The sequence below is a fragment of the Oryza glaberrima genome, chromosome 2 (assembly GCF_000147395.1).
Source record: "Oryza glaberrima chromosome 2, OglaRS2, whole genome shotgun sequence".
NCBI lineage: Eukaryota > Viridiplantae > Streptophyta > Magnoliopsida > Poales > Poaceae > Oryza > Oryza glaberrima.
In genome coordinates this window covers 2,589,248-2,615,812 of record NC_068327.1, presented here as the reverse complement: position 1 = coordinate 2,615,812, position 26,565 = coordinate 2,589,248, and the positions used below count along the sequence as shown (strand labels likewise).

Here is a 26,565-nt window from a genome sequence, read left to right as displayed (position 1 = left end):
GCTAGCAGGGTGTTTACTGTTGGTGGGGTTGGAAGACGTCGCCCTAGCTACGGACTAATTATAATTAACTGACAATCAAATCAATGTGTGTACGTATGATTATCAGGTAGGGATTAACGTTAATAATCGCCCAAAATTATACAGTTATTAGGAGTGATAATTAATCAACGAGGGCTGCGTAGCACGTGCACGTTGATTGAAAACGATATATATATATGGTCGATCGATTGATCAACTGACCAAATATGTCCATGTTTGCTTACGTGTTTGCATTCGCAGACTGCGTGCTGCAAATTGATCAACGAACTCGATCGAACGACTGAATTAATTAACGCTGTGCAGTCCAATATATGTTCAAATTAACCGTCAATTTAATTGCATGTGGATGAACGAATTGTGATTATATATACACAACTTTAATTTTGAAAACATAACTGGCGTTATTATTATTATTATTATTATTATTATTATTATTATTATTATTATTATTATTATTATTATTATTATTATAGAAAGTTAAGTTTAGGATATCTCCCGGAGAGAAGTATATGTTTGAATCCTTAGAGATTAAAATGAAATTTGAATGGAACACAGTTTTGGATTGCAGTTGGCCATGCTCTAACAGGGTTCGATGGAGTTTTATTGAAATGCAATTAACTATCTAGCTACCACCTATCTCTAGATATGTAGTTTCCACTATTTATCTTTGAACTTGAATCTTTTTAATTAAAATATAAACTGAAACATTCCATATCATCAAAGTATTGTGCATCATAGATATACCACACAACTTAATTTCGTTCATACTAAACTAAATATATAATTAAAAAATCACTGGTGATGAATAGTATAATCACGTAGTCAACACTCCAGTACGTATGCTACTTGAGCTCACCAAGCACCTCAATTTCGGGTCAATCCCGCTAGGCTGCTATACGTACATGCATGTACTGATGTACGTATGCAAGTACGGATTGATGTTTCTCAAATTAAGTCAGAAAACTCTGTTAAAAAGTCAATAATCATAAATATAATTAATAATTCATCTGTAAAGGATGTACTTCATCCATCCCATTTTAAATACAGTTGTGGTTTTTTTTTCAACGTTTGACCATCCGTCTTATTTTGTCAACAAATTAAATTGGGTCTAATCCTATATTTTAAAGTGTTATCTAGATAGAAAAAAATCCTATAAAATTTATATTCTACAAAATTATTCTATAAATACTTTGTCTCAATGGGGCTCGGGAGTAAGGGATAATCTGACGTTCTGACCGCCATGTAAATGAAATAACCAGTCGAAAATCGATAATTGACCGGTTGTTACAGTTTGATTTGGGGTCCATCGGGACGCAATGCTGGCCTGGTACATCGATCCTTTACAGACGAATTATTAATTATATTTCATGTGTTTCGAAGTTATGGTACAAGTCAAGACAGAGATATATTAAGCAATAAACACCAGGTGATATATGGTACGTATATGTACGTGCCACTGTTAATTAATTAGTCAGATGTACCTAAGTAGCTGGTCGTAGGCTAATAATTGATCAAACGTGAGAAAATTATACTAGTAAAAATATCCGCTTACTTGCACGTACGATCTTGGCATTACTAATATCCTGGTCAAGTAGGAGACCAAATAACCAATATAATTAATTTGGCAATTAACCTTAGCTTAATTTGCTGTCTTGCTGCAGCATATATGCATAGCAAGGAGGCAGTATGTACACGTGGAAAATTGGTACGGTCGTTCATGCATGTCATCCCTAGACTTTACCACTACTTAAGAAAAAAATGACTTAATTAGACAATCTAGTCCAACATTTTGAACAGACATATTTAGTATGGTTTGACTAACTTGTACGATTTGGAACATACAAACGAGGATATATTCGGTGAAAACTAGCTAATTAGTAGTATTGAAAACTCTTGAAAATCTTACCTAAAACTTTTGCAAATTTATGAAACAAAATTATTGGAGATAGTTAGATGTAGATATGATATACATTCTCACCAAATCTCAAGTTCAAACTTAATTTTATTTGGGAGTAACAAAAAGGACAAATTTAGGGTGAGTAATATGAGACTATTCACCTAAAATTTGTTACTTTTGTTTCTCTCAAATGAAGTTGAGTTTGGAATTGATATTTGGTGAGAATATATTTCATATCTACACCTATCTCTAGTAATTTTTTATGAATTTACAAAACTTTTATGTATGATTTTTACGAGTTTCCAACACTTGGTTTATTTTCACATGATATTTCCCTATATATAAGCAGCCTTACTAGTTATAGCCAAAATCGTGACTTAGATATTTTGTGTCACAGGTTTCATATATGTAAGTTAATAACGCTGACTTGATTTCAAATAGCTAGGAATAATATAATACATTTGTTGTATTACGCCACTATATATTTAAAATTTTTTAAGTCTAGAAGTCCAACATATCACGCAAAAATATCTTAAAAAAATTATGCGAGAGTCGGAAAATCGACTGGGAAAAAAATATGTAGTGATGTGTGCGCGCACGCACACGTGTGTAAGTTGATCATAGCATGGTCAATGTCGGAGACAGCAAGCAGCCGCATAGCAAAGACAAACAATTAATTAAGCTTAATTATATTCCAAGAGCATGATTAGTATTTATTTTTTGAAATTAGAGCATGATTAGTAGTGCATGAGTCCAGTATGCTGCTTGGTTGTTGCAATAAGGGATTACGTGTCTTTGGCAAATATTACAGCTAACAACATAGGTTGTTGAAGGAAAATCTAGCTGAGATAACTTGCAGGGAGAATAATCTGACTAAATATATATATGGTGGTTAAAATTTTCTTTGCCTTCATTTTCATGGCTTACTCATGTGAAATGGAGTGATTAATAGACCCCATTGGAGAAGTAAACAATAATGCGCGCTGAATGGGTCTAGGGCCATGTAAAAGAGATATGTTTTTTCTTGAAACTAGATGAACAAAGATCTCTTGATTTTGACACCATATTCGTGGATATGACCGTCATGCGATATTATGATTGGGTTTCGAAATTCGTCGACGCTGATGTTGTGGATATTATGTGCCGTAGTTGCTGAAAATTGTGTAGTCCACCCAACCAGCAGACATGAAATCCTAAAAGCCATGATCGGACAGCAATTTTTGTTAGCAAAAGGAGACATATTGCTTTTTCACAAAAGGTGTAAAAAAAAGGGCTTTACAGATCTTTCAAGAGACGAGGAAAAATAAGTAAATAACACGATAAAATATCTACATACTTGAAAGAAAAGGAGTTTTCGCGTAAACTATACACCACAGCATCCTCACTACTGACATGTGAGACCCATTGTCCATGGGTCTACATATTAGCAATCACGCCACGATGATGTTGTTATATATCCTGTCACTATTTTTAAATATTAAAATAATTAATAAATATGTCAATACAAAAATAAACACCCTTCCATGTTCTTGAAATATGATCCCTAAAGCAGTAAATACTAAATACGCCATAGGGGCGTTGATAACGTCCAAGATCGATGCTAATATTATATTTATGTGCATGTATTCGTTTTAATTATCCAAACTCTTACTGTGTTCTAAATCATCAGTAGCTCAACTGACAAAGTCATCTAAAAAGTCTAAAACAAGATTGATCAAGTGACTGTTTCAGGTGATCTAGCTAGTTAAGTAATTAATTAGCTAGTACGTACGATGTGAAAAAAAAAAAAGACTTCACTGCAGCAAATTGTAGCAGAAGATCAGGTCTAGAGCTGCTTTTGTACCCATTCCACTCTATTTTAGATGTATACTGCAAATTGATTAGGAGTAATATTTTAAAAAGACCTGTTCCATGGCTAGCTGAAGAAATACGTTTGTTTCGTCAATATCGTTGCAGTAATTAATCGATTGATTGTACGATGATTGCATGCAGAGATCGATTAGTCTTGATTTGCTTCGATGATATGAAGAAGGTGCAGACTTTATATGGTTCTTGAAATTGTCAGCTGTTAGATGGCGTCAAAAGCCCGGAAGCTGTCACGAACCAACCACACATATACTGTGGTTTTAATCTCTCTTTGTTAATTTCTTTCTTTTTCAGTGATGCTGAAGTTAAAGCAGCTAACGATCAATAATCCAGAGCTGATTCGGCTAATGAAAGGTCCTTCTGAAGAAAAGCGGCTTAGATAAGGTCAGAGATTTTGCACTTTTTGACTCATGCTCCATGTTCACTTATCATATGTAGTATATATATGTATAGGTGCTAATTTCTACTAATCCACAAAGTGAAAGTGTAAAAGGATTTTGTATATGGTGGAGTTTGACGTTTAATTAGAAGGCAATTAACATACAAGACATCTAAAAAACATCAAGAAGTAGCTACTAGCTAATTTGGTCTCTCAAAAAGAGAAATAGTAGTAGTAGCTATTTATAGGTAACATCAGAGGAGATCAAGAGAGAACATATATAAGAGGATCTAAGTAGGTGAGATACTTAATTAACAAAAACAATACTAATATGTATGGTTCATTGAACACTCACTAAAATAGATCGAAGGTACGTACGCATGACAAGTGATGATCATGCAAAAACAAACAAAATATTTGGTCTCGCAATTCATCAGAAGCGTAGTACTAGTACATTGTTTCTGCTCTTGTATAAAATGATGTTGTCAGCTGTGTCACGGTCACATTTGGTGACATATTTTGTCTGACCACGACGTCATCGACCGACCGTACGTATGATCTTGTCAAAGCATATGTACATATGCAATTATGTAGATGGGAAAAAAAAATAAAGAGACCAAGACAAGAAAAAAAAAGGGAGCGAGAGTGAGATGGAGGAATTGACCAAAAGTAGTTGTGTTGATCAGCTGGATATATTATCCATGGATTGTTCATGGTACGGTTCGTCAAAACCCAGAGGAGCTGGATATGCTTTCGTTTCTAATTAAAATACAGAATCTACTCCCACTTTCGTTAACATGTTTTTCAAGCTGAAAGCTGCTAAACAATATGTTTCTTATAAAAATGTTTTCATATAAAAATTGTTCTAAAATATCAAATAAATCAGCTTTTAAGTTTTTACTAATAATTACATCCAAACAAATAATCAATTACTAATAATTTTATCGTTTTACATGCCTTTACTTAATCCCCATCTTTATTGCTTACGAACAAAGTGAGCACATCCCTGGCTGCGCCGCGCGTGTGGATCGATGGAGATGAAATCATGAAATGGAGACCTGCATCGGCATGGCAATGGCATGGCTGCATCTTGACGACGGCACAGGGCCAAGTCCATTTTGGCAGATTGCTCCGACGGCGTTGTGAGAGGGAAGATAAGACTATAGGTGTCCAAACGGGCAGCCTGGACCAGCATGGCACTGACTTTGTAATAGCGCAGCTTTCTGTAGCGGACCGTGTCGTGCCGACCCACGTGTTGAGACCTAGGCCGAAACATAATCCAAGGAGGCCATGAGCCCAAATGTGGTGTATGGGCCAGCATAGGCCCATTAGCATGTTTGGTCCAAAAAATTTGAAATATAAGGCCAAGAAAATGCTAAAAATGAATGAAAAGGAAAAAAGAAAAGAAAAAAAATAAAAATAAGGGGGAATGGGAAAAATGACGAAGAATAGGTGGAATAAAAAAACATGTGAAAATTTGAGGGAATATACGAGGAAAAAAAGAAAAAATTTATGTGAAAATTGGGTCAGGGCCCTGGAAATCTGGTCATCAGTGCTTATGTGACTTGCCATGATATAATGGTGGAGTGGCAAGGGCGCATCATCCAGAAGTGGAGTGCTAGCAAAGACCTGTTGGATTAGTAGACGCAAGGGACTAGCAACCTGAAGACAACAAAACACAAAGCGCTCAAATCAGTCTTTTTGCTCATTGCCTAGGAGATATGGAAAGAAGAGAATGTGAGAATCTTCAGAGGAAAAAAGACAACAACTTATCAAATAACCAATTGCATCCAAGATGAGTTAGGCTATTGGAGCTTGGCCGGAGCAAAGCTTGTTTGCAAGATTGTTGCCATGAGGAGTAGAAAGGTCTGACGTGCAAGCTTGTTTGCCGTCAGAATTGTACAGTTTTTTTTCCTTTTCATCCAGTCTTCGGCTGTGTAACTTAACCCCTTCTATAAATATAACACCAACCAATCTGTTTGGTCGTTTGAAAAAAAACATTTACAGTAACTCTTGATTTGAAGCTTGGCAAGGATGGAGTTTTGCTGCGCATTGACCTGACCTAGGATATCTTAAAGAAAGGTTTTGAGGCCGTTTAGGAATTGCTTAGTGATGGAGGTCTTAATACGAGTGTTCTTGAAATGGCATTTGCTGGTAATTGCGGTGTTAAGCTGAACATTGAGTCAAGCACAAGGTATTTTCTTGCTGAACTCAATTTCATTTCAGTACAGGCCTAGTGAGCTGCAAAGTTAACTGAAACTATCTCAACATTGCTATCTTCGTCGAATTACTTTCTGCCACTGTTTATTCAACATCCCTGTCTTTATCAAATGACATGCTTAGTGACTTATGTTACTTATTTATTAATCATGATGATGTTACTTATGTATTAGTGACTTATGTCTGGCATGCAATATACATGTTAGATATCCTGGGTCTTTCATTCTATAACTAAATACTGCACCCATGCTACTATGAGTCTTCTACTAGCAGAACAGGACACATGCTGCACTCAATGTGTTGTTAGATTGTCCAGTGATCCTAACTGTCATCTTTCTTGTATGGTTAATCCGTTTTCCAGCATTGGTTCTCATGCTGTTACCAATTTACCATGCATGTATTCTGAATTTTATTATCATTAATCTGGAGTAAGTAATGTCTGTCCTGGTAGTAAACATCATATTCTGCTTGTAACCGATGCTACTTGATGCAGAGTTAGGGCAGTCTTTTGCTAGGTTTTTCCACTGGATGCAGGGAGTTCCTTGCCGATCTGGGATAGAATTACACAAACAGGTTTGTTCTCAAGCTCTCTACTCTTGTTCAATTTCAAATCAGGAAATAAAAAAACAAAGTTTAAAACCTCTGTATCAATCAATCAACACTACTTACTGTGCATGCCTGGTACAAAATTAACTGAGAGACAGGAGCAGCTGATTTGCTCTGCTCTGCTCTAATTTTCCCTCTCATTTCTGCATCGCTGCAGCCATTTTGAATACATGGAGCGCTTGAGCAAGACGATTGCCTCCATTTTACCTATCAGGTTTAAATCCTCGTGTTTATGGTTATATTCACGCTGCTGGTGTAGCTTTAGTACGATCTTAACAAGGTCGGTAATTTATCGCTAATCTGTCTCTTTATGCATAATAATAAATCGTGGTGTGTGTCAAACTGTCAAATCGAATATGTTTTTGTACAGAAAATCTTTCATGTACAGAAAAATCGAATATGTTTTTGTGCATGGAACCACAAGACATTCGGGAGTAGCGTGAAAATGATCGGAAATGGTCGGAATCAATAGCTTATCTTCAGAAACGATGCTCGATCGACCGTTAATTGACCATATATTCAATGTCAACATTAATACGATGCAAAAAGAAATTAGAAAAACAAAATTTATAAATAGCAAAAAAGGGTACGGTCCAAAATGGTACCCTTTTACAGAAACAACACTCGGTCGGTGACCGTATTCACCCCTAATCGGGAGTTTTCTTTTTTCTTATTTTCCTTCCTTACAAATCCACAATGACCACAAGCAAAGAGAGCTATTGATACAAGCTTTCCTCCTGATGCATAACCACAAAACCAGACAGATTTTGGAGTTTTGACCCTCGGAGCTTATGAGAAATCATAATGCTCATGGCATCAGAAATACAAACGCAAAGATTTCGTTACATACTGCAGTGTATAACTTCGTTCAAATCGTTTAAATTTACTTCTATTACATGCATTTGATGCTAAAAAAGAAAAAAAAAAGACCTAGCATGGAACACAAGCATAGAATCTACATTGCAAAGTTATATATAAGACACGATACACCTTCGATCATATCATATGTAACAACACTGGCCCCATCGCCATTCTGCTCCTACATTACCACCACCATCACCACCTAAGGTCAGCCAGGAGCATGAAAGCGAGGACGAAATTCGGGCCGGGTCAGTTCTTGGCAGCATGGCGGGTGGTGCCGCACTGTAATCGTCTACCTTGAGCATCAGATATGACAGACAGGAACAAGCCATGCTGCTGCCTGGGAGAAACTATGAGTTTTGGTCGCTGGCGGCCTCCCTACTTGGTCCACCACCAGTCGTTGTTCCCTCCAAAAAGCGGACAATAACAACGGTGATGTTATCGGCGCTACCCCTTTGGTACGCCTCCTGGAGAAGCCTCTTCGCTGCCTGTTCGGGATCCTGAATAGGCCTCACCATGTCAACAGCTTCCTGGAAATAGAATTTGGGTTTCATGTATTGAGTAACATATATAAGGCGCCAATGGCAACATACAAGCGGGTGAAGGAGACTCAAGAAATTTCTGTTGTTACCTTGTTACTTACAACATCCCAAAGTCCATCGCTAGCAAGGATGAGGAACTCGAGGGAGCTATCGACAATCTCCTCCTGTAAATAAAACAAGATGCATTTCTTTTACCAAATGGAAAGATAAATGATATGTTGATGGAGCAGGCTCATTGTTTGCTTTCTTGCATAAAAGCAATGAAGAACTTAGGTAGAAAGTAGAGTTCATTGGTGGACTACTTTAGAGTAACATGCATGGGAATGCCAATTACGATGATGAATATTATTTTGCAGATAGAAGGCTTTAGTTGAGAGCTAAGCAAACAAATTAAGTCAAACCTTGATCTCTGGATCAGCAACTACATACTGCTTCAATAGCTTATCACCAAATGCTCGAGAAACAGCAAGAACACCACCAACACGCCACGTCCCTGCAAAGTCGTTCAACCGTTAGAAAGAACCAATGATCATTACAAGTACAAAGCAAAATAGATAATTTCAAAGGAATCATGAAATTACCAGCCCACATCACGAAGCCCCCAGCGTCCTCAATTCTTTGTCTCTCATCTGACTGGTCGGGTTTGTGATCCCTTGAAACTGCAATTGCTGCAAGGGTGGACAGGAGAAATATTATGATCGATTAACATGTGTTAAATAAGACTAATATGAAATCCTGTTATTCAGATAATTTGAACTGCCATGTACCCCAACCATGGAAATTGGAAGAAAGACAGCAAATGCCTTCTCATATAATATAAGCATCCTGCTGAAATTGGACATAGAGGAAAACACTGGACACTAACTGAAGTATGTTACACACATTAGATTTAGTGACTTACCATCCCCGCCTCTACAAACAACTGCTCTAGAATCTCCAACATTAGCAACCAGCAAGCGATCGCCTACAAGAATAGCTGTTGAGGCAGTTGAGCCAGCATCCCTAGTGTGACTACTTTCGGCTTTCAGAAATTCTGAATCTGTATGGTTGTACGTTTCAGCTGCAAGAAAAGTACAGAGAAATCACAACCACCTTTTAGGTTGGCTACAATTATTTTTGCTCCGTAATGCATGAATTATTAATGCCATACCGATAGCGGACTTGATATCACTGATGAACTTTGGATGCTTAATTAAATTGCTGAAAAGGTGCTGCTTGACATATTCAGCCGCTCGAGCTCCGCCATGGCCTATATGTACAACCAAGTAAGTTGATCAAGGATGTCCTGACATACCAAAACCCAAACAATTAATAATATTTCTCGTGGAACTGTACAGTACCGTCGAATACGCCAAATAATCCAATGGTCTCTCCATCAACACCATCGATTCTTGTCTCGTAGAAATCCTCCATTGAAGCCCTTTTCCCAGGAGCACTTGCATACCCATAACTGAACTTGCCGTTTTCACTGTCAACAGAAAAGGGGAACATTTATTAATTAGTCATACGCAAAATCTAAAATCATGGACTCCAGTGCACTTAATTTCGTGTGACAATCAAATGTGTTATCTTTATTAGCTAGCAGTACTGTATGTTCTCAGTTACATTAATAGGATAATATTTGCAGGAAAATTTATGCTGATGGCGCAAAACTGTTACTACATACTAAATGGACAAAAAAAGAACTTGTTTGCATAAATCAATTTCTCACATGTTATTTCATGAATGCTTTTTTTTTTTGGAGCTCCTACCAAATCAGATCAGACTACAGATCCCTACAACTAATAACACTCCATAAAAATCAGTTGCTACACACAGACACATCAAACAAGAAAAAGGTTAATTCCTCTACCATATGCCCTTACAAAGGATTAGACTTTTCGTTTTCAAACACTCCTCAAATTCAAAATCATGGCCACATCCTCACACCAGCCAGGAGCTGGAACCTGATTAGGCTAAGCTAATTCAGAGCAAAATCGGGCAGATCTAATTCAAAATCCGCCACTGAAACCTCATGTCCTAGCCTCTGATTCAAGAATCACTACTCGATAGTTAGCCGCCAATCAAATCAAGCACAAAGCCCCTGATCGCGCCATGAAAAACTTGTCATCCTTCTCCTCCTCCTCCTCCTCCTCTTGGATCTTCCCCCTAACACGAAACCACGGCAACACAAAAGAGGGTCAAGTCAAGAAAGCCCAAGATCGAGCGAAGGAACGCACCTGAGCCCGCCACCGCTGACCGGCGAGCAGTCCCCGGCAAACCCCATCTCCTCCTCCAACTCCTCCGTGCCCTCCAGCCACCAGCAAGACGACCGACCCGGCAAGAAGACGACGACCACCACCACCACCAAGAACAAGAAAACCCGCGGCGCCAAGAAGAAGGAGAAGACGCGGGACGACGACGACGAGGAGGAGGAAGCTAATGGCCTCGACGGCCTCCCATGCATGGGAGGAGGAGGAGGAGGAGGAGGAGGGGAATGGATGGAGGAGGAGGAGGAGAGCGATGGCGAGGTAGAGAGAGAGAGAGAGGAGGAGGAGGAGGAAGAAGAGGAGGAGTGGATGGGAATGATCGGCGGGTGGTGACGTGGCGGGGAGGAGACCGGGTCAACGGATGGATGGATGGTCACCGGCCATAGGCTTCGTTTGCAGTTTGCGTGTACACCTCCGTTTATTTGCATTGCGCCGTTGGCTTTTTTTTGTTTTTTGTTTTTTTAGTCTGTGGTTTGTTTGCTTTCTCTCTGGTTTTTGGCTCTCTCACCTGCTGCTTCATCCGTCTCACAATAATTAATCAGTTATCCGGCGTCTCGTAGATCATATATCCTGATTCCGCCTCCATACTGTCTACATGTATATAACCCATCAACAAATTCATATATTAAAATTTAAGAATAAAGGCTTATAATGTTCCTTATTTACATGGGCAGAAAGATGACATATGATTAAAATAAAAAGAAATTTAAATGAGAGTAGATTGATACAACTATCATAGTATACATAAGAGTGGCAACTATTTTGAGATAAATTTTACAGTATTTTAGAAAGACAACTAATTTGGGACTGATGACGTAATAATCTTTGTTTCTTGCAAGTTGATTGGGAGACCTCATTTTCTATATACGTGGTTCTCGAACTACTAAACGGCGTTTTGTTTATAAAAATTTTATATAGAAAAGTTATTTTTAAAAATCATATTAATCTTATTTTAAGTTTAAATAATTAATTTAATTAATCATATCCTAATGGTTTATCTCGTTTTAGGTGTCTTCTCAGTTTTCTTCTTTTCTCTCCTCTCAAACACTCCCATTAATCTACTATAGCAACTAACATTGCTCATTTTGGTCTGTGCTTTTTTAATAAGTTTGTGGACGGTACGATGAACTCTTGGTTTGGTCAATTCCAATTGGATTTGGGTGTCTTATTGCTTGGTGGTAATTGGTGTAGCTTTTGCAGCATGTTTTGATTGATGAGACCTTTGTGAACACTCAATTGTATTTTGTTATTCATACAACGATTTCTTTTTTAATCAAATTAGAAAGGTCACTCATTGGCAATAGTGGGTTATATCTGATAACCCTTCTATGACTAGCAGTCTTCTTAGACACATCCAATACAAAATGATTAACCGTGTGTGTTTAGAAGAAGAAAAAAAAAGTTGCCACGCCATTAAGCTGTCTTAACTAAACAATTTAAACGGGTGTTTTAGATGAGAAATTAGTGTCAGATATATGAATTAGAATATGCTACTATTAGACACAGATATATCAATAAGGGCATCCACAATGTACTTTAAAACCAGTCCATAGTCAATAAAATAATACATTCAGCTACCTAACCATATCTATCTATCTATCTATCTATCTATCTTCTATCTATCTATTATATACTAAAAGTCCATTAAACTTCCTACAAACGCTCTCATGCCGCCACATTGGACTCCTACAAACGCTCCTAAACCGCCACGTGGTAATCTAATAAACTGGTGGACCCACTATTTCAGATTTTCAGTTATTAGATTTAACTTATTTGGTGGACCCAATAATACATGGAATTAGATCTATTTTTTGGTAAAAAAAAATCCACATCCCGCTTGGTCCGTGCGTACGGGAGATCAGAGATGCACGCCCTCCCTCCCCTCTATCCCTTTAATTCTCACCTATTTCCATGCTATATGATCTCTCTTATTTCCATGCTATATTAGTTCCTATTTTCATGCTATATTAGTTTGATGTAAATCACTAAATCACCGTCCAATACACATACGTTTGTGTCCTATACACAAACGTACATACGTACTCCCTAGCTCCCTCCTGTTCCACACCCGGTGTCCGCCCTTTTTATATTGATTATATAAAAAACAGAAAACCTAAAAAAAATTATAACATATAAATCAAGTTGCTAATTTAAATTAGAGATAATCCAATAAATGCCATTGACAAGTGCCCAAATCCAAGAAATACCATCGATAAGTGTGAGTTCCAAGAAATACCATCGTACAAATGATTTTGTCTAAAAATAACATCGCCATTAGGGTTCCGTCCATCCCGCGCCGTTAAATACACTGTTCATAACCCAACGAGACAATAAACTCTAAAAACTATAAGATCCATTTTTAAAGGTTCGGGCTTCTAGAAAGTAAAAAAACCAATAATAATTATGATTGATTTTAAAATCTCAATGACAATAAAGAAGAGCGGCAACGGGCGAGCCGTGGATGAGTATAGTGACAAAGTCCTGGGCGTTTTGGCAGAACTTCTAGAAAGTAAAAATGGAGAAGATGCAGTGGACGGCCGCAGAGGAGTATAATAGTAGTGTTTGACGAGGCTTCTAGAAATTATAAAAATAAAATCCAACAAGACAATAAACTTTAAAAACTATAAGATCCAACTTTTAAAGGTTGCAAGGAGAATGAATAGAAACAGTGGTAGATCGAGCAAGCAAATAAAGAAGGATATGACAGAAGTAAGGGATAGCAACTGGTGTGACTTTTAAAAACAATAAAATTAAAAACATGAGGGTGATAAGGTTTGGTTTTACAATGTCTTAAGACAACAAGATAACCATTTAATAAATTTTAAGTAAATCATATTAAAAAATATATAATTTTATATGGATGCTAGCCGCGCAATTGCGCGGGCCACCCAACTAGTTGTAAAAGTAGTCCATAGGAGAGAAATAGCAAAAGTCATCCATAAGCATATGGGCTGCCCATATAAAATAAAATATGTCATTTGTCTCTATTTCCTCTCTCCTCCTCCTACTACTTACTAACACTACGCCAGGACAGACATTTAGTAACACCATTTTGTGTTACTAAATGCCATAATATGTGTTACAAAGTTCTATAGTAACACATTTTTAAACTGTTACAATACCCTATGTTACAATAGTACATTATACTGTAACACGTTTAAATGTTCCTATGAATAAGAAAAAGTGTTACATCTATGCTATAGTAACACATATTTATATGTTACAATAGACCCTTGTAACACTTATTTCCAACTGTAGCAACACTGTTGGTAGCATCTTTTCCATGTTCTAGCAACAAAATTGTAACACCTTTTTTTACATATTGGAACATAACTATATATGGATCTACATTGCATTTCATATTAAATTAATATATCTAGAATAATTTCACGAGGCCATAAAACATAAAAAAAAAGAAGTATAGGCACGACCATATACACACATCAGACAAATAGTCATAAGTGAAGTGAACTGATCACAATATATTCATTTCAATAAAAGAAATTGTAGAAGTATTGTTTACATCATACCATAGCATTCAGAAAAAAAAATACACTCATAGTCTTCCAAAAAGGAAAAAAAACATATTTCTACTCCTATCAAAAGGAGCTAGCAAATATATGTGAAATGTTTCTATTCCCACAAAATATCTTCATCATTTCCTTTACTTTTTGATTTGTTCTTGGACTTGAAGTGAGCATTCAAATGTGAGAATTCAAGTGTTGATTTGTTAACCTGCACAAGAATTTTATTATTAGCCTTCACAAGTGAAATTACATAAAGTATGTATGTACTTTATAGAAAGCTTCTACGAGTGTACACAAAACGAAGACCAAGCAAATTATCTTACAGTGCTTTGGCATTGCTAGCTCTCATTTTCCTTTAAAGGATGATTGATAACTACTTTGGTCATTCGGTTCATCGATTCCTCTAGCAATAAAGTGAGTGCAATGGCCACTTGAAAACAGATTAGGAGTACAAAAGTTCATCTAGGTTGGTGCTGATCCAGTGGACAAGACAATTTATTTGGTGCTTCCCATCCTAGAGATCAAGAACTATGGAATTCTAATTGGTTTTAGTCAGACCTAACAGTATAGTAATGAACTTCATGTTCTTACTCCTCTGTTCAATAAAAGGAAAAATAGAGAGCGACTGACCTTTCATACCATCACAAACCGAAAGTGTCCTACTCATCTAAAATATATATTGTTCTGAATATGATCATCATGATTCATGTTCTCAGAAAATAAGGAAGGTACATTTGACTGAGATATACAAACCAAAAATCAGTTTCATCCACCACCATATAGAAGAATAAATGCCCCTGATCCTGGCATCCTGCAATGGCAAAGATCACATTGATACCACAAAACCATAGAATGGAAAGATAATATGTTTATTAGTGCATATATGCTCGATAGAATGTATTCTCATAGTTCTTACCATTCCTGCCTGTGGCGGTACAATTTCTATCAACAATCTACAATCAGATGAAGGAAAATAAAAAAAATATCATCATTAGTTCCTTTCCTATATGTAGAACTTCTCCAATAGATTGAAATACCAATGGAATAATTATGACTAACCAGTGAAGGCAGGTTGTTTGTATTAACTTGTAGCAAGTGATGTCCTCTATGAATTCTTATCAAATGAGTCCATCTCTGCAGTCTTATAAGTAGGCGTATATTTAGTTGCTTTGCCTCATATTCTACACTTCAAGCTTCTGTTTTGGTTTCTTTTCTCAGGACTTCTTTCGATAAAAATATGGTATAATTTAGCTTAACAAAGTAATATGGTATAATTTAAACTACAGTGATGCTAAATTGAACATAAATATACACTGAATTAAAACGGAGGTGGCTAGCTGGAATGAACACTATCCACCTAGGTTCAAATCTCAACCACTAGTGTTGTTTCAATGCTTACCTATTAAAATAAGATTACTTCTGTCTTTTATATTCACCATTTAGCAGGCCAGGAACTGCATGGATGGATGAAACTGCAAAACATAATATTGTGATGAAATAATTTTTTTGGGGAAGTAATGAAATAAGTGTTTATCAAGCTGAACCATATAATTTTTGAAATAAGCATGTGCTTACACTATAGACAAAAAAAGCATGGCACATGGACAGTGTGGCTCAACTCTCATTCAACAGCATTGCAAGGCATGAACCATTACACATAACCTATCATTCAAAGAAAGGATGAATGTTTCAATTATATAATCAAAATAAAAACATGAAAAAAATTTGAATATGCTAACCTTGTTTTAAAAAGAGTAGATTATTCCATGAGGTAGCTAGGCCGAACCATGATACACCTTCAACAGTACACATTCAACCTTACAAATGCAAATGGACTGATTATAGTACCTGCAGAGATAATGCTAATTACCATTAGAAGAAAACAAAAACATTGCAATTAAGTTGACGCCTTCACTTACAATGATGGAAGCAAAACAAATTAATCACTGAAACCTCAAAAGAATCGCTTACTATTGCAGACAAAACTGAGCATTTGATATGTAATTTCTTTGATCTGTGCATGTCCAACTAGATTATCACTATTGCAGAACAAAATAAGCTGAACATCAGGTCAAAAAAAGTGAAGACATATGTCTGAACTGTATTATTAAAATTTATGTATGCCCAGTAAAGTCCTGAACAGAACCACATTTTGGCATGTAGTGCTATCTTAGTGGTTGCAGCGTACAAACTGTACGCCCATGGAGTCACAGATGATTAATCGATTATAACACCAACAAGAAGCGATAGCCCTCTACAGTAGTCACATAACATCTGGTGTATAGCAGAGAGGGAAGAAAGTAATGCAAAGTTTCATAGAAACTACTTTCATCAACCGCAGCTACAAGCTCTTCCCGCACCGGAGCAACCGTGCACCAAAAACATCTATAGCCTGATCCCTGTCATCAGTCCCCAATGCAAAATCCCCAACAAACAAATATTTTAGGCAGATGCGAGCAGCAGCACGGCAGCGCTGGCCCGGGGGAATCACTCACTCACCAGCTTGCTTAGGCAATGCCCAGCAGTTGGGGACTTGGGGGGCGCCGTGACGGCAGATGTACGCGACGAGCCGTTCGTCCTACCTCCACCGGCGCCGGGCACCCCTCCCCGTTCCAGTACTCTGCCCTGGCGATCCAAAACCACGCCGACGCCTCCCCAATAGATGCAACCAACAGCTACCGCCAGGAGCAATCCGGCCCAAATCACCCTAGGCCCTCAAAATATATATGCCGCCGCGTCCCGCGGCGGCGGCAGCAACGCCTCCCTCCTCGGCACCCGGAGGGGCGCCCACCATCTCTTTCCTCTCGCTCTCGGTGGGGGATTGTGGGTAAGAGCCATGGACTGGGCGGCTGTGTTGAGAACACAAGAGATTGAAAATTAGAGATGGGGATCAGAGCTTTGGGTGATGAGTCGTGGGGGGTAGGGACTAGGAAGTTAGGCATTGTCTACAGATATGGAGCGAGATTAGTAGATCGTTAGATGCGAAATTCTGGCGGTAACCCTTGGAGGGAAATTTTCGGCCAATTTGCCGGGAGTATTTGTTCGCAAAACGAAATGGAAAAATTTGCAGGGTGTGCTATTTTTGACAAAAGTTGGTCGATACACAATAAATTTATATTTCCATTAAAAAATAATTCACTTTTTCGCATGAAAAAATAATTCATAACTTTTACGGTACTACATAGACACGTGTCATGAGGTTAACCGCTAGATTAAAAATACTCCAGTTCGGATAAATAGTCCATGGTGATTGATTTTTTTATGGTATTGGAGGTGCAGTTTGATATGTAATTTTATATTATAATAAGTTATATGATCTTATAGATTTATTGATATTATAAGATTGTTTTCAACATAAATACACAGATATATCATAATTATAGGTTCAAACTAAGTTTATGTAGTTGATATTGTAAGCTCAACGCGACCTTTCCGGGTACATCATATATTTTTATAGGAGGGAATACTTATGGTCCATGACCATTTAGTTCATGTGTTGTTTTACTTTTCCTTTATTTTAATTTTTTTTACTTCTAAACTTCCTGCTTACTATGTTGCTATATACTCCTTCCGTCATAAAATAAATCAACTTTTGTATATAAATAATCACCTCATAAGTTAGAACAATATAAATATTGATAAAATTATACTCATCACACATTGATGTTCCCAAATCAATCGCTATCACCTCTAGAGGTTTATGTGCCATGCTAGAGCAAATTTAATAGTATAGCCAACTACTAGATCCAAATCATTTATAGTCGATTGAATAGCTAATTCATATAATAGTTATCTATAAATATATACTACACTATTAATATTTGGTCCCACCTATCATATACACATTGTGTCTTAGAGCTTGTGCTGCAGCTGGCTATAAATTTGTAGCCCGTTGCTCATCTCTCTTTCTTCTTTTATCTTTTTGATATATGTTTACAGTTGGCTTATAATCTGCTATTGTACCTGCTCTTAAAAATGAGGAAGCATCGGAGCTGCTACCATTACATCATTGCGGCTAACAATTTACTATTGTCTCTAATGTGCGGCATGATCATATCCTACCACGACCAATGAGAACGATAAGATTTTACTGTGCTTGCTACCTCTAAAATCCCACATGCTATATTGCAGTGGTCATAAAATTTTGTACACATACGCTTTATAAATAATGATGAATTAGAAAATGTGATATTTGAAAAAAAATAGAAAAATACTAATATTTAAGAGCGTTATATATTTTGTCTAATTTTACATAGATCAAACTATTTATTCACAACGTGCCTACACAATTTTTACAACCTTAGTGCATTCCACCCTGGCACCCTGCCACGCTCAATCTCATCTATTTCGTTCCTGGAGGAGAAAAGAAAACTGTTTTTTTTTTCTTTTGCCGCTAGTTCTTAAAAAAAAAAAGCCTTCGCGCGTTTTCGCTCTCAATTTCCCGGGGTTTTTTTTCTCCTCTTTGTTCGCGAGCAGTTATGATCCAACAAGAATACATATAACCCGTCCCCCTTCCTCCCTTGTATGCCTCAAACCCATCTCCTCCTCTGGGTCCTGTAGGTCTCTTCCAATCTCGATCTCCCGGCCGCTTCAACGTGGATGAGAGCCGCCGCCCCCAGCACGGATCCTTGCAGGCTGCAGCCCCGGCCGCGTGTCTGTTGCGGCGGTACACGAGCTCTGTTCATGCCATGGAGCCCGGCCACGCGTTCCAGGTGCGGCAGAGTTCTGGTCGCCTCCCTTTCTCCCCCAGTACCCCCCTCAGATCCAATCCTGCCATGCGGCGTGCGCGCATCCCCGAGAGCATCTTCTATGTGCGCCGCGCAGCCTCACCCTCGCGTATTCACTTGGGGAATTTGTTCCTGGTGATCGAGCAGGTCAAGCCCTCGAGGCAATTGATCGAGTGTGGAGGACGTACGGCAGGTTAGCAAATTAGTTACCACACTAGGTGTTCGATTGCTTTTCTGTTTACACAAGCACTTAAATCTGATACTTGTCGAGGCTGTGCAAATCAAGTGTTTGATCATTTTTCTTTTACACCGATGGCATCTTATATTGTTTCAGATTCTTGGTGATCGGTATGTTGATTTTGTGGATACCGACATCTGCAGTTAGTTAATTACATGGAGGTTATTTGCATCTACCAGTGAGATGTAGAAATGACACGTTTGCAGCATATGGTGAGGAAACTGTTTAATAAGTAATTGCAGTACCGTGCTACCCTGTGCAAATGATCTATTTTTTTTTTACCCAATGTTTAGCTATCTTGTTCATACCAAGATTGTTTGGAATGTCAGGGCTATATTCTGGTGTGCATGACCACAACATTTTGGTGCCTCGAGTTCAGTCATGTATAATTGCACAATGTGGAGTCCAATCAACAGTATATTAGATTTATCAATGATTATGCTTCTACAAGGTTTAGCTATGTTGTTACTAGTGTAAGCTTATATGAGCAAATTTATTTGTGGATACTTAGTCAGAAAACCTTATTCAAACATACACATATCATTAACCCTTGTTCAGATTTATGATTTATTTTTCTCTATATCATGGGAGGAACCCATCAAAGAATTAAACAATTAACAAACATGATAATTTATACTCTTGCAATTTCAGTTTGTGGTGGAAAAGAGAACTGGATGATCAGTAATGTAGTAGTGCCTATATTGTAGGAATCCTAAAACACAAACTGTATAACCCAAAAATACTTTCTTATCAGACTTTTTTTTTGCCAAATCGTGCTTATGAGATTTGCTACTATTACATTATTATACTAATTGCTATGCTAGATGTGAAAACCAAAGGCAGAGAATGTGATCCTTATATTAAATCCAGAATGTGAGTTTCTGTTTAAAAGTTAAAATAGTTCTTCTGCAAGTGTCATATTAATTCATCTGGATTTTTTTGGTTCTCTTATGTGTTGTACTAAAGCTGGGTTATGCATGTAAAATTGTGATGTTCAACCGTCAGGTGTTACTTTCTGTTATGAAGCTGTACCTAGCATTAGTGAGACTGTTGTTCCATCCTGAACTCAGATTCAGTTGATGTTGCACCTTCATCAGATTATGAAGATGATTGATCTTGCTGTTTCTCTGATGAGGAACTGTGCTCCTGACTCAATCTATGGCGTAGCCTTTCACAAGTAAGTTTTGGTACTTGTACCACACTTTTATATAGTTCGGCAGGTTGAATCTGCATTACTAATTGCATGTGTCATAATTCTGCTATAGGGTTATCAAATGTCAATCTTAATGTGCCTACTTCTCCTGAGGTCAACTGTTTAGGTTACCTTCCTTTCAATGTACATGATGATATCGAATTTAGAAAAGTAGGTGTTTACGTTTGTTGTGAACCTGACATGATTCTATTAGCATATTAAAATTATGAAAATTTTCTCCAGTTCAGTCTACCTGCTTGCTTCTTTGAAGTTGTCACAAGAGATGAGCGAATAAAGGAAAAGCTAGTTAGTGAATTTCCTTTTTGGTTTGATTAACATCCACGACTGTCTAGTTTCATTACACGGGCTAATTTTCTATGGTTGTGCATTTACAAAACTAGCTAGAGGATGCCATAGTTCAAATAGTTTACTGACTATTCTTGAATGGAAGCTTGTTGTTGCTAATTTTGAATGTGTCCTATCACATTTGCAATTGTAAATTTATTTGCCGTGCCCTTATCACCTTACATAACTCTTTCAGTGAGAAGTACTGACACAGATGGTATTCACATATAACTACATGTCTATTATTATCTTAGGTATCCTATTTGGGAAAGCAAAAGTACCAGTATAATAGTTGGTAGTTCAGAGCACTGCCAAGTTAAAGATTTGTGATAAGTTCTCATATGCTAAATTAAGCTCAGCTTGGATATAGCACAATTAGTTCTTACAGTGAGAAGTACCGAAGCATGTGGATGGTATTCGCATATAACTGCAGGTCTATACTATTGTCTTAGGGTGCATCTTATCTAGGCAAGCAAAAGTGCCAGCATAATAGTTGATGGTACAGAGCACTGAGGTTAAAGAATTGTGGTAACTTTTCATGTGTTGAACCTCAGCTTGGTTATAACACAATTGCTTCTTTAAATTACTGTTTCAAACATTTAGGCATTCATGTCATTGATCACATAGCAAAACTATTTGTGACTATCCATTTTCCTTACATATTATCTGGTGATACTGTAAATACTAAGTATCCGTGAGACCGTGAGTCTGTATCATCCAGAATATTGTATATAATAATGCATTATTGTTGATTTTATTCATCTTGAATCTGGGATCTTTTCAATATGATGAATCAGTAATGTGTACATTGAAGGCATTTGGTCGTTTGTTTGCTGAATAGGTGAAATTCACGTGAAGCATTTGGTCCAATCTGATTATACCGGCTTATATGTATATCTCATTCTGTAATGTTTTACTGTTTCGATCTGTGGAAGAAAATAATGATCTTTGGTAGGTCCAATGTTGTGTAGCAATATTCAGACATTTCACTAGTATACATGGTGGAAGAAAAAAAAACATTTTTAAGTACATGATGCAGTAAAATGCAAATAGTAGAGCAGTTCAATGTGTAAAATACTTGTTAGCGGTATGGACATGTGACTAGTATACGTGGTGGAAGAAAAAAAAATCATTTTTAAGTACATGATCCAGCAAAATGCAAATAGTAGAGCGGTTCGATGCGTAAAATACTTCTTAGTGATTATAGAAAAGATGCTCGTGCGTCGCAATGCTCGTGCGTTGCAACGGGCGAATGTTATTTTAATCTTATTACTGTGATACGGTTTGGTTAGAGTGAAATTCATTGTGGAAATTTGCTTGGATATTTTTTTAGTGAAATTCACTGTGGAAATTCGCTTGGATATTTTTTAAAAAAAATCATGAGCTATAATTAGGAGTCTGACATTCATCTGAAGTTAGCATGCAAGTTTTTTTTAAAAAGATTTCTTATACGTCTTATTTTGTATTTCTAAAAGCAAATAAACTTAAAATCCGACTCAAACACGATTCTGTATTTCCAAAAGCGAACGAACTTAAAATTCGACTCAAACAAGGATGACGTACCAAAATATTAGCAAAAACATGTACAATTTTTATAATAGTAGAGATATATTTCATGAAATTTTGCTTTGAGGATAAGTAAAATTATTTACACATAAGGCAATCTTGTGCCGTTATCCTAGTGTGCGCGTGCACAGGGTCAGCAGAGCAATTCTCTTGCAAGTTAATTGTTTTGTTCAAACTTGGTTACTATAGGTCTAGTAACACTGGTGCATATGTTACAGTATGTAATTCTATGGTAACACAACGCATATGTGTTACAACTCTCCGAGCAACACATACTTCTATGTTGCTATAGAACGTTTTTGTAACGCATGTATATATGTGTTACAAAATTGTGTTACAGAATATGTGATCTGACTTAGTGTAACTACATACATTATGAATGTTGCAATAGTTAAAGTCCACAAATGTAGGTCCCATCTATATGGACTATTTTAGCTATATAAATTGGTGTTGCCCTAAGCATGTATACTAATAGATATCGATAATTGATAAAGCACTGACTGCTAATGATTTAACGTATGGTCGAATCATCAATGTGGCTAAAGAAATACCTTTTTCTTCCCAGCTCTCGTGTAAGCACCATATTGAGGATGGCTTTAATAAAGGATTCATTTCAGTAATCATGTGTGTTGAATGCTTTAGATGTTGTTTAATGGACCTATTAATTCCTACTGCTTAATAAGTTAATTTTACACTTTACTCAAAATGAACACATGTAACATCATAACATGGCAGCTGTTTAACCAAAAGTACTTCAAGATAAAAGAAGCGAAACCTTTATACGATGAATAACCATCTATTTAATAGATGTTTCCCGTTCAATAACGAACAGCTAGATAATTTAGATATTATATAATAAACCCTCTTTTTTTATTAGTTAATTGCACACTTTGCTTACATACAACATCATTACGTGTCAGCTAATTAATCAAGAGTACTTGAAGATAAGAAAGAGAAAAACCTTCAATGAATAGCAATCCCCTTAATAGAGGTTTCCCGTTTAATAACCAATAACCGGATGATTTAGGAGGATAAAGAGAAAAGAAATCTCTCTTTTTCACTTGCACGCTTCCCATTTAAATAATGCGTATTTTTTTAAAAAAAATGTATAGAAAATTTGCTTTAAAAATTATATTAAAGTAACTTAATCATATTTTCAAGCTTAAATAATATTTAATCATATGCTAATGACTCATCTTATTTTACGTATCTTCTCAATTTTCTCCTTTTCTCTCATGTCAAACACATCCTATTATGTATTTGTGTAACAGATATTGTTTAGTAATTAGTTAATTAATTGTACACGCTTTACTAACATGTACACATGTAACATCATTATGTGTCAGCTAATTAAAAAAAAAAGTAGTAGTACTCGTTTAAGCTAAAGATGAGAAAGACCAGCAAAAAAGTAGCAAACTCTAATAATGGCTTTTGTTTTTTGAGCACCAACTGTAGCTCTAGTGGTAGACATGGTGAGAGATATGTGACATCTCGTTTTCTATTCATAGTGCCAAGTTGACGCAGAGAGGGATGAAGACGTGTGACGCAGAAAGAAGAGACCAAACACCTTTCAACCCTTGTATCCATCAGGTGAGGTTTCTCAATTCTTTCTTCTCCATTGCCATGTCCTCCTCCATGCTGCAAAGTGGAAGTTGGACAGGTTGCTCTCTAAAATAAAAAATAGAAAGAAAGAAAGAAAAAAAAGATGGACAAGTCATCTTTAAAACATCATTGCAAAATCAGTGGATGAATCTCCCATGGTTTTTGGCTGCAGCTCCTTGTAAAACCTAACTCTGAATATTATTAATGGAATGAAGAAAAAAACTTATTTGTGTATGTCTATTTTCAAATAACAATTGGTCAATATATACAGTGATGAAGCTAGCTAGCGGCGTCGACATCGAGCCTAAACGATTTAATAGCATTTGTCATTGGCTAATAACTATTTTCATTCGCCAACATCAATTAGCGGGGAAGATCTAGCATCGAAGCCTGGTTGACGGTCAAACTTATCCAATAGTTGGTTTCGTCACCACTGAATATATATTTCGGTGAGTTAATTCAATTCCAAAAAATAAATAAATCCAAATTGGTTAATTGGAAAAACACATGCACATGTACGGCTGAGTTTATATCAACTACTTGGATGGACTACTTACTCGTTTTTCATAAATATATATACATAAGTTTTTTTTTAAAAAAAATCAAATAAATATTTTTTAAAAATTTTTATAGTGATACTAATTAATACTTGCTAATGATTTGTCTCGTTTCGTGTCTGATAAATCAATTCAGTCGAACCTTTGGTTTGAACGCGGCCGTAGAACTACAGGGTTATTTTTTTTAAAGAACATAATATATTAAACATTAAAAGACATGGACTAGGTTTACATCATCAGCTACTAGAGCTGAGTTGAGAGCTTCCTTAACATACAGCATCTTTGATGACATATATGAGATATATTTTGACAAACATACATGGTTTGGGTAGTAACTCGAAGATTGGTATTTCTAGATTTCTTTGCAAGGTAGTCTGCCATTTTATTCTACAGGGTTAAGGGACTGTATTTTTTGTTATTTTGGATTTAAACACGAGTAGTAAAAGTTAGCAATTTGGTATTTGTCATTTGCTAGTCTAGAGTAGCAAATTTTCCAAAAAATGCTCCAGGACCACGCTCTCTCTCTCAAATGCTAAAATGACAAAACTTTAAAATGCATCTAAACATCAACTCCATGCTAAATCTTTTGCCACTAAAATTTTTGCCATTTACTATTCCAAATAGATCTGAACGGACCTGAGTTGGAACGCATGATTTTGCCAAACAGGTGTCACGAATAGTTGGGTACAAGAAAAATACTCGTGACTTAGTCTATGAACAGTAGGTTATGTCGTTTGTTGAGACAGCATGGGACTTGATTCTGAGCACATATCAGTGTGTGCCAGCTGCTAGATAGTGTTCATGGACTCTAAAAAGGTTGTACAAAAGGTGAGATTCTCGCAGCAGTTTCTTCCAAGAGGAATGTGGCTCGTGTACTAGGCGATCTTCAGGACCATCAATCAAGATGTATTCTCTCTGTACCGCACAATGTTTTCTTTTTATCTTCTTTTTTTTTCTTTTGCCTTTTGCATACTGTGACAAAATCTGATGAGTTGGCAAAAAAAGAGAAAGAGATGATGAAAATATTCCAAAAGACAAAAGAAGAAGAAAGAAAAGAAAAGGAATATCAGAGGTGATGAGTGTAGCAGAACAAGAGAAAGTTCAGTTTCATGTTCAGAAATTCAGAAAGAAAAAAGGCCCAGGAAAAAGCCCACCAAAAGGGCAATTTTAGTTTAACTGGGCCGAAACATGCGGCCCACTAATCTTGTTGGTCCCTAACCACAGCTTTTGACAAAAATTAGCCGTAATCCATGCAAATTGTGGCCGGATTTCACATGAGCAAAAGGCCATCCAAGCCTGTCAAACTGGAGTGAGTATGCCAGATTACAAAGAGCCAAACTACAACTTTGATTAGATACTATTATAAACATCGTTTCAATCTGGCATCAAATCTTTAGGGATTGAATTTTTTAAACAAATAATGTGAACTTGATTATTACATATGGTTCCAAAGTCCAAACTTTTTTCATGTTACGAATTCAGAAATCTTCAGGCAGATGATACGCATGTGCTAGTCCGGTAGAAAGTGAGAAGAAAAAAAAAAGGGGTCCTACTGGAATGTTTGCCTCTTGAGCCCGTTGTGATTTGTCACCTTGTAGCAGTGCTGCAAGGGGCACGTGCCTGGGCCATTGCCCATTGGGTTTGGATCCAATATATATTCTGGCATTCCACATGTAATGATCATATGAATATATTTTCCCTTTTGACAATGTTTCAATATTGGTCATGATTCATGTAAGATCAAGATCCAGCTACTGACATGCTTCTTTTTATTCGAAAGAGAAATATAATAATGTGTGTATGATTACCATGTAAATAGCACTAAAATACTGCTACGAATTCGCAAGTGGGTTACATGCCGGACGTAGAAGTATATGTAAGTAGACTCCAGCTACCGTGGTTCAAACAATGCTACATCCATGATCCATGACTATATATACTTGTTTTAATCATAATTGATAAACCGGTCAAAATAAGTGATAAATATAAAATTATATAATTGATAGACCTGTTAATTGCAAATGGACTCATTGTGTTTTTACTAATAGAGATGTTTTATGAAGACTATGAGCTAATTCTGTTCTTCATTTGTTGAGCATGCAGTATGCTTACATTCTGTTGTCAAGAAAATAATACAGTATCATAAATAATA

At 36.7% G+C, this 26,565-nt stretch overlaps 1 protein-coding gene and 1 long non-coding RNA gene across 4 annotated transcripts; both read right to left on the bottom strand.

The window, feature by feature from the left end:
• Window positions 1–7,830: 7,830 nt before the first annotated feature.
• Window positions 7,831–10,984, bottom strand: LOC127762997 (probable protein phosphatase 2C 10). 3 transcript variants are annotated; one of them, XM_052287550.1, is made up of 8 exons: window positions 10,630–10,984; window positions 9,751–9,878; window positions 9,561–9,659; window positions 9,312–9,470; window positions 8,992–9,078; window positions 8,812–8,903; window positions 8,500–8,574; window positions 7,831–8,398 (listed from the first exon to the last, which is right to left on the bottom strand). In XM_052287550.1, exons 1-8 carry the CDS (start codon window positions 10,854–10,856, stop codon window positions 8,219–8,221), a joined length of 1,047 nt encoding a protein of 348 aa, XP_052143510.1. In that variant the 5' UTR covers window positions 10,857–10,984; the 3' UTR covers window positions 7,831–8,218. The 3 variants fall into 3 exon arrangements, with proteins under 3 accessions (XP_052143510.1, XP_052143511.1, XP_052143512.1); XM_052287551.1 differs by having other exon boundaries at window positions 10,276–10,981; XM_052287552.1 differs by having other exon boundaries at window positions 10,456–10,981.
• A 3,232-nt stretch (window positions 10,985–14,216) lies between these two features.
• Window positions 14,217–17,227, bottom strand: LOC127762998 (uncharacterized). Its single transcript, XR_008015622.1, has 7 exons — window positions 16,686–17,227; window positions 15,926–16,034; window positions 15,762–15,848; window positions 15,586–15,658; window positions 15,246–15,327; window positions 15,103–15,139; window positions 14,217–14,997 (listed from the first exon to the last, which is right to left on the bottom strand). It is a non-coding gene; the product is annotated as an uncharacterized LOC127762998 (long non-coding RNA).
• Between the last annotated feature and the right edge of the window lie 9,338 nt (window positions 17,228–26,565).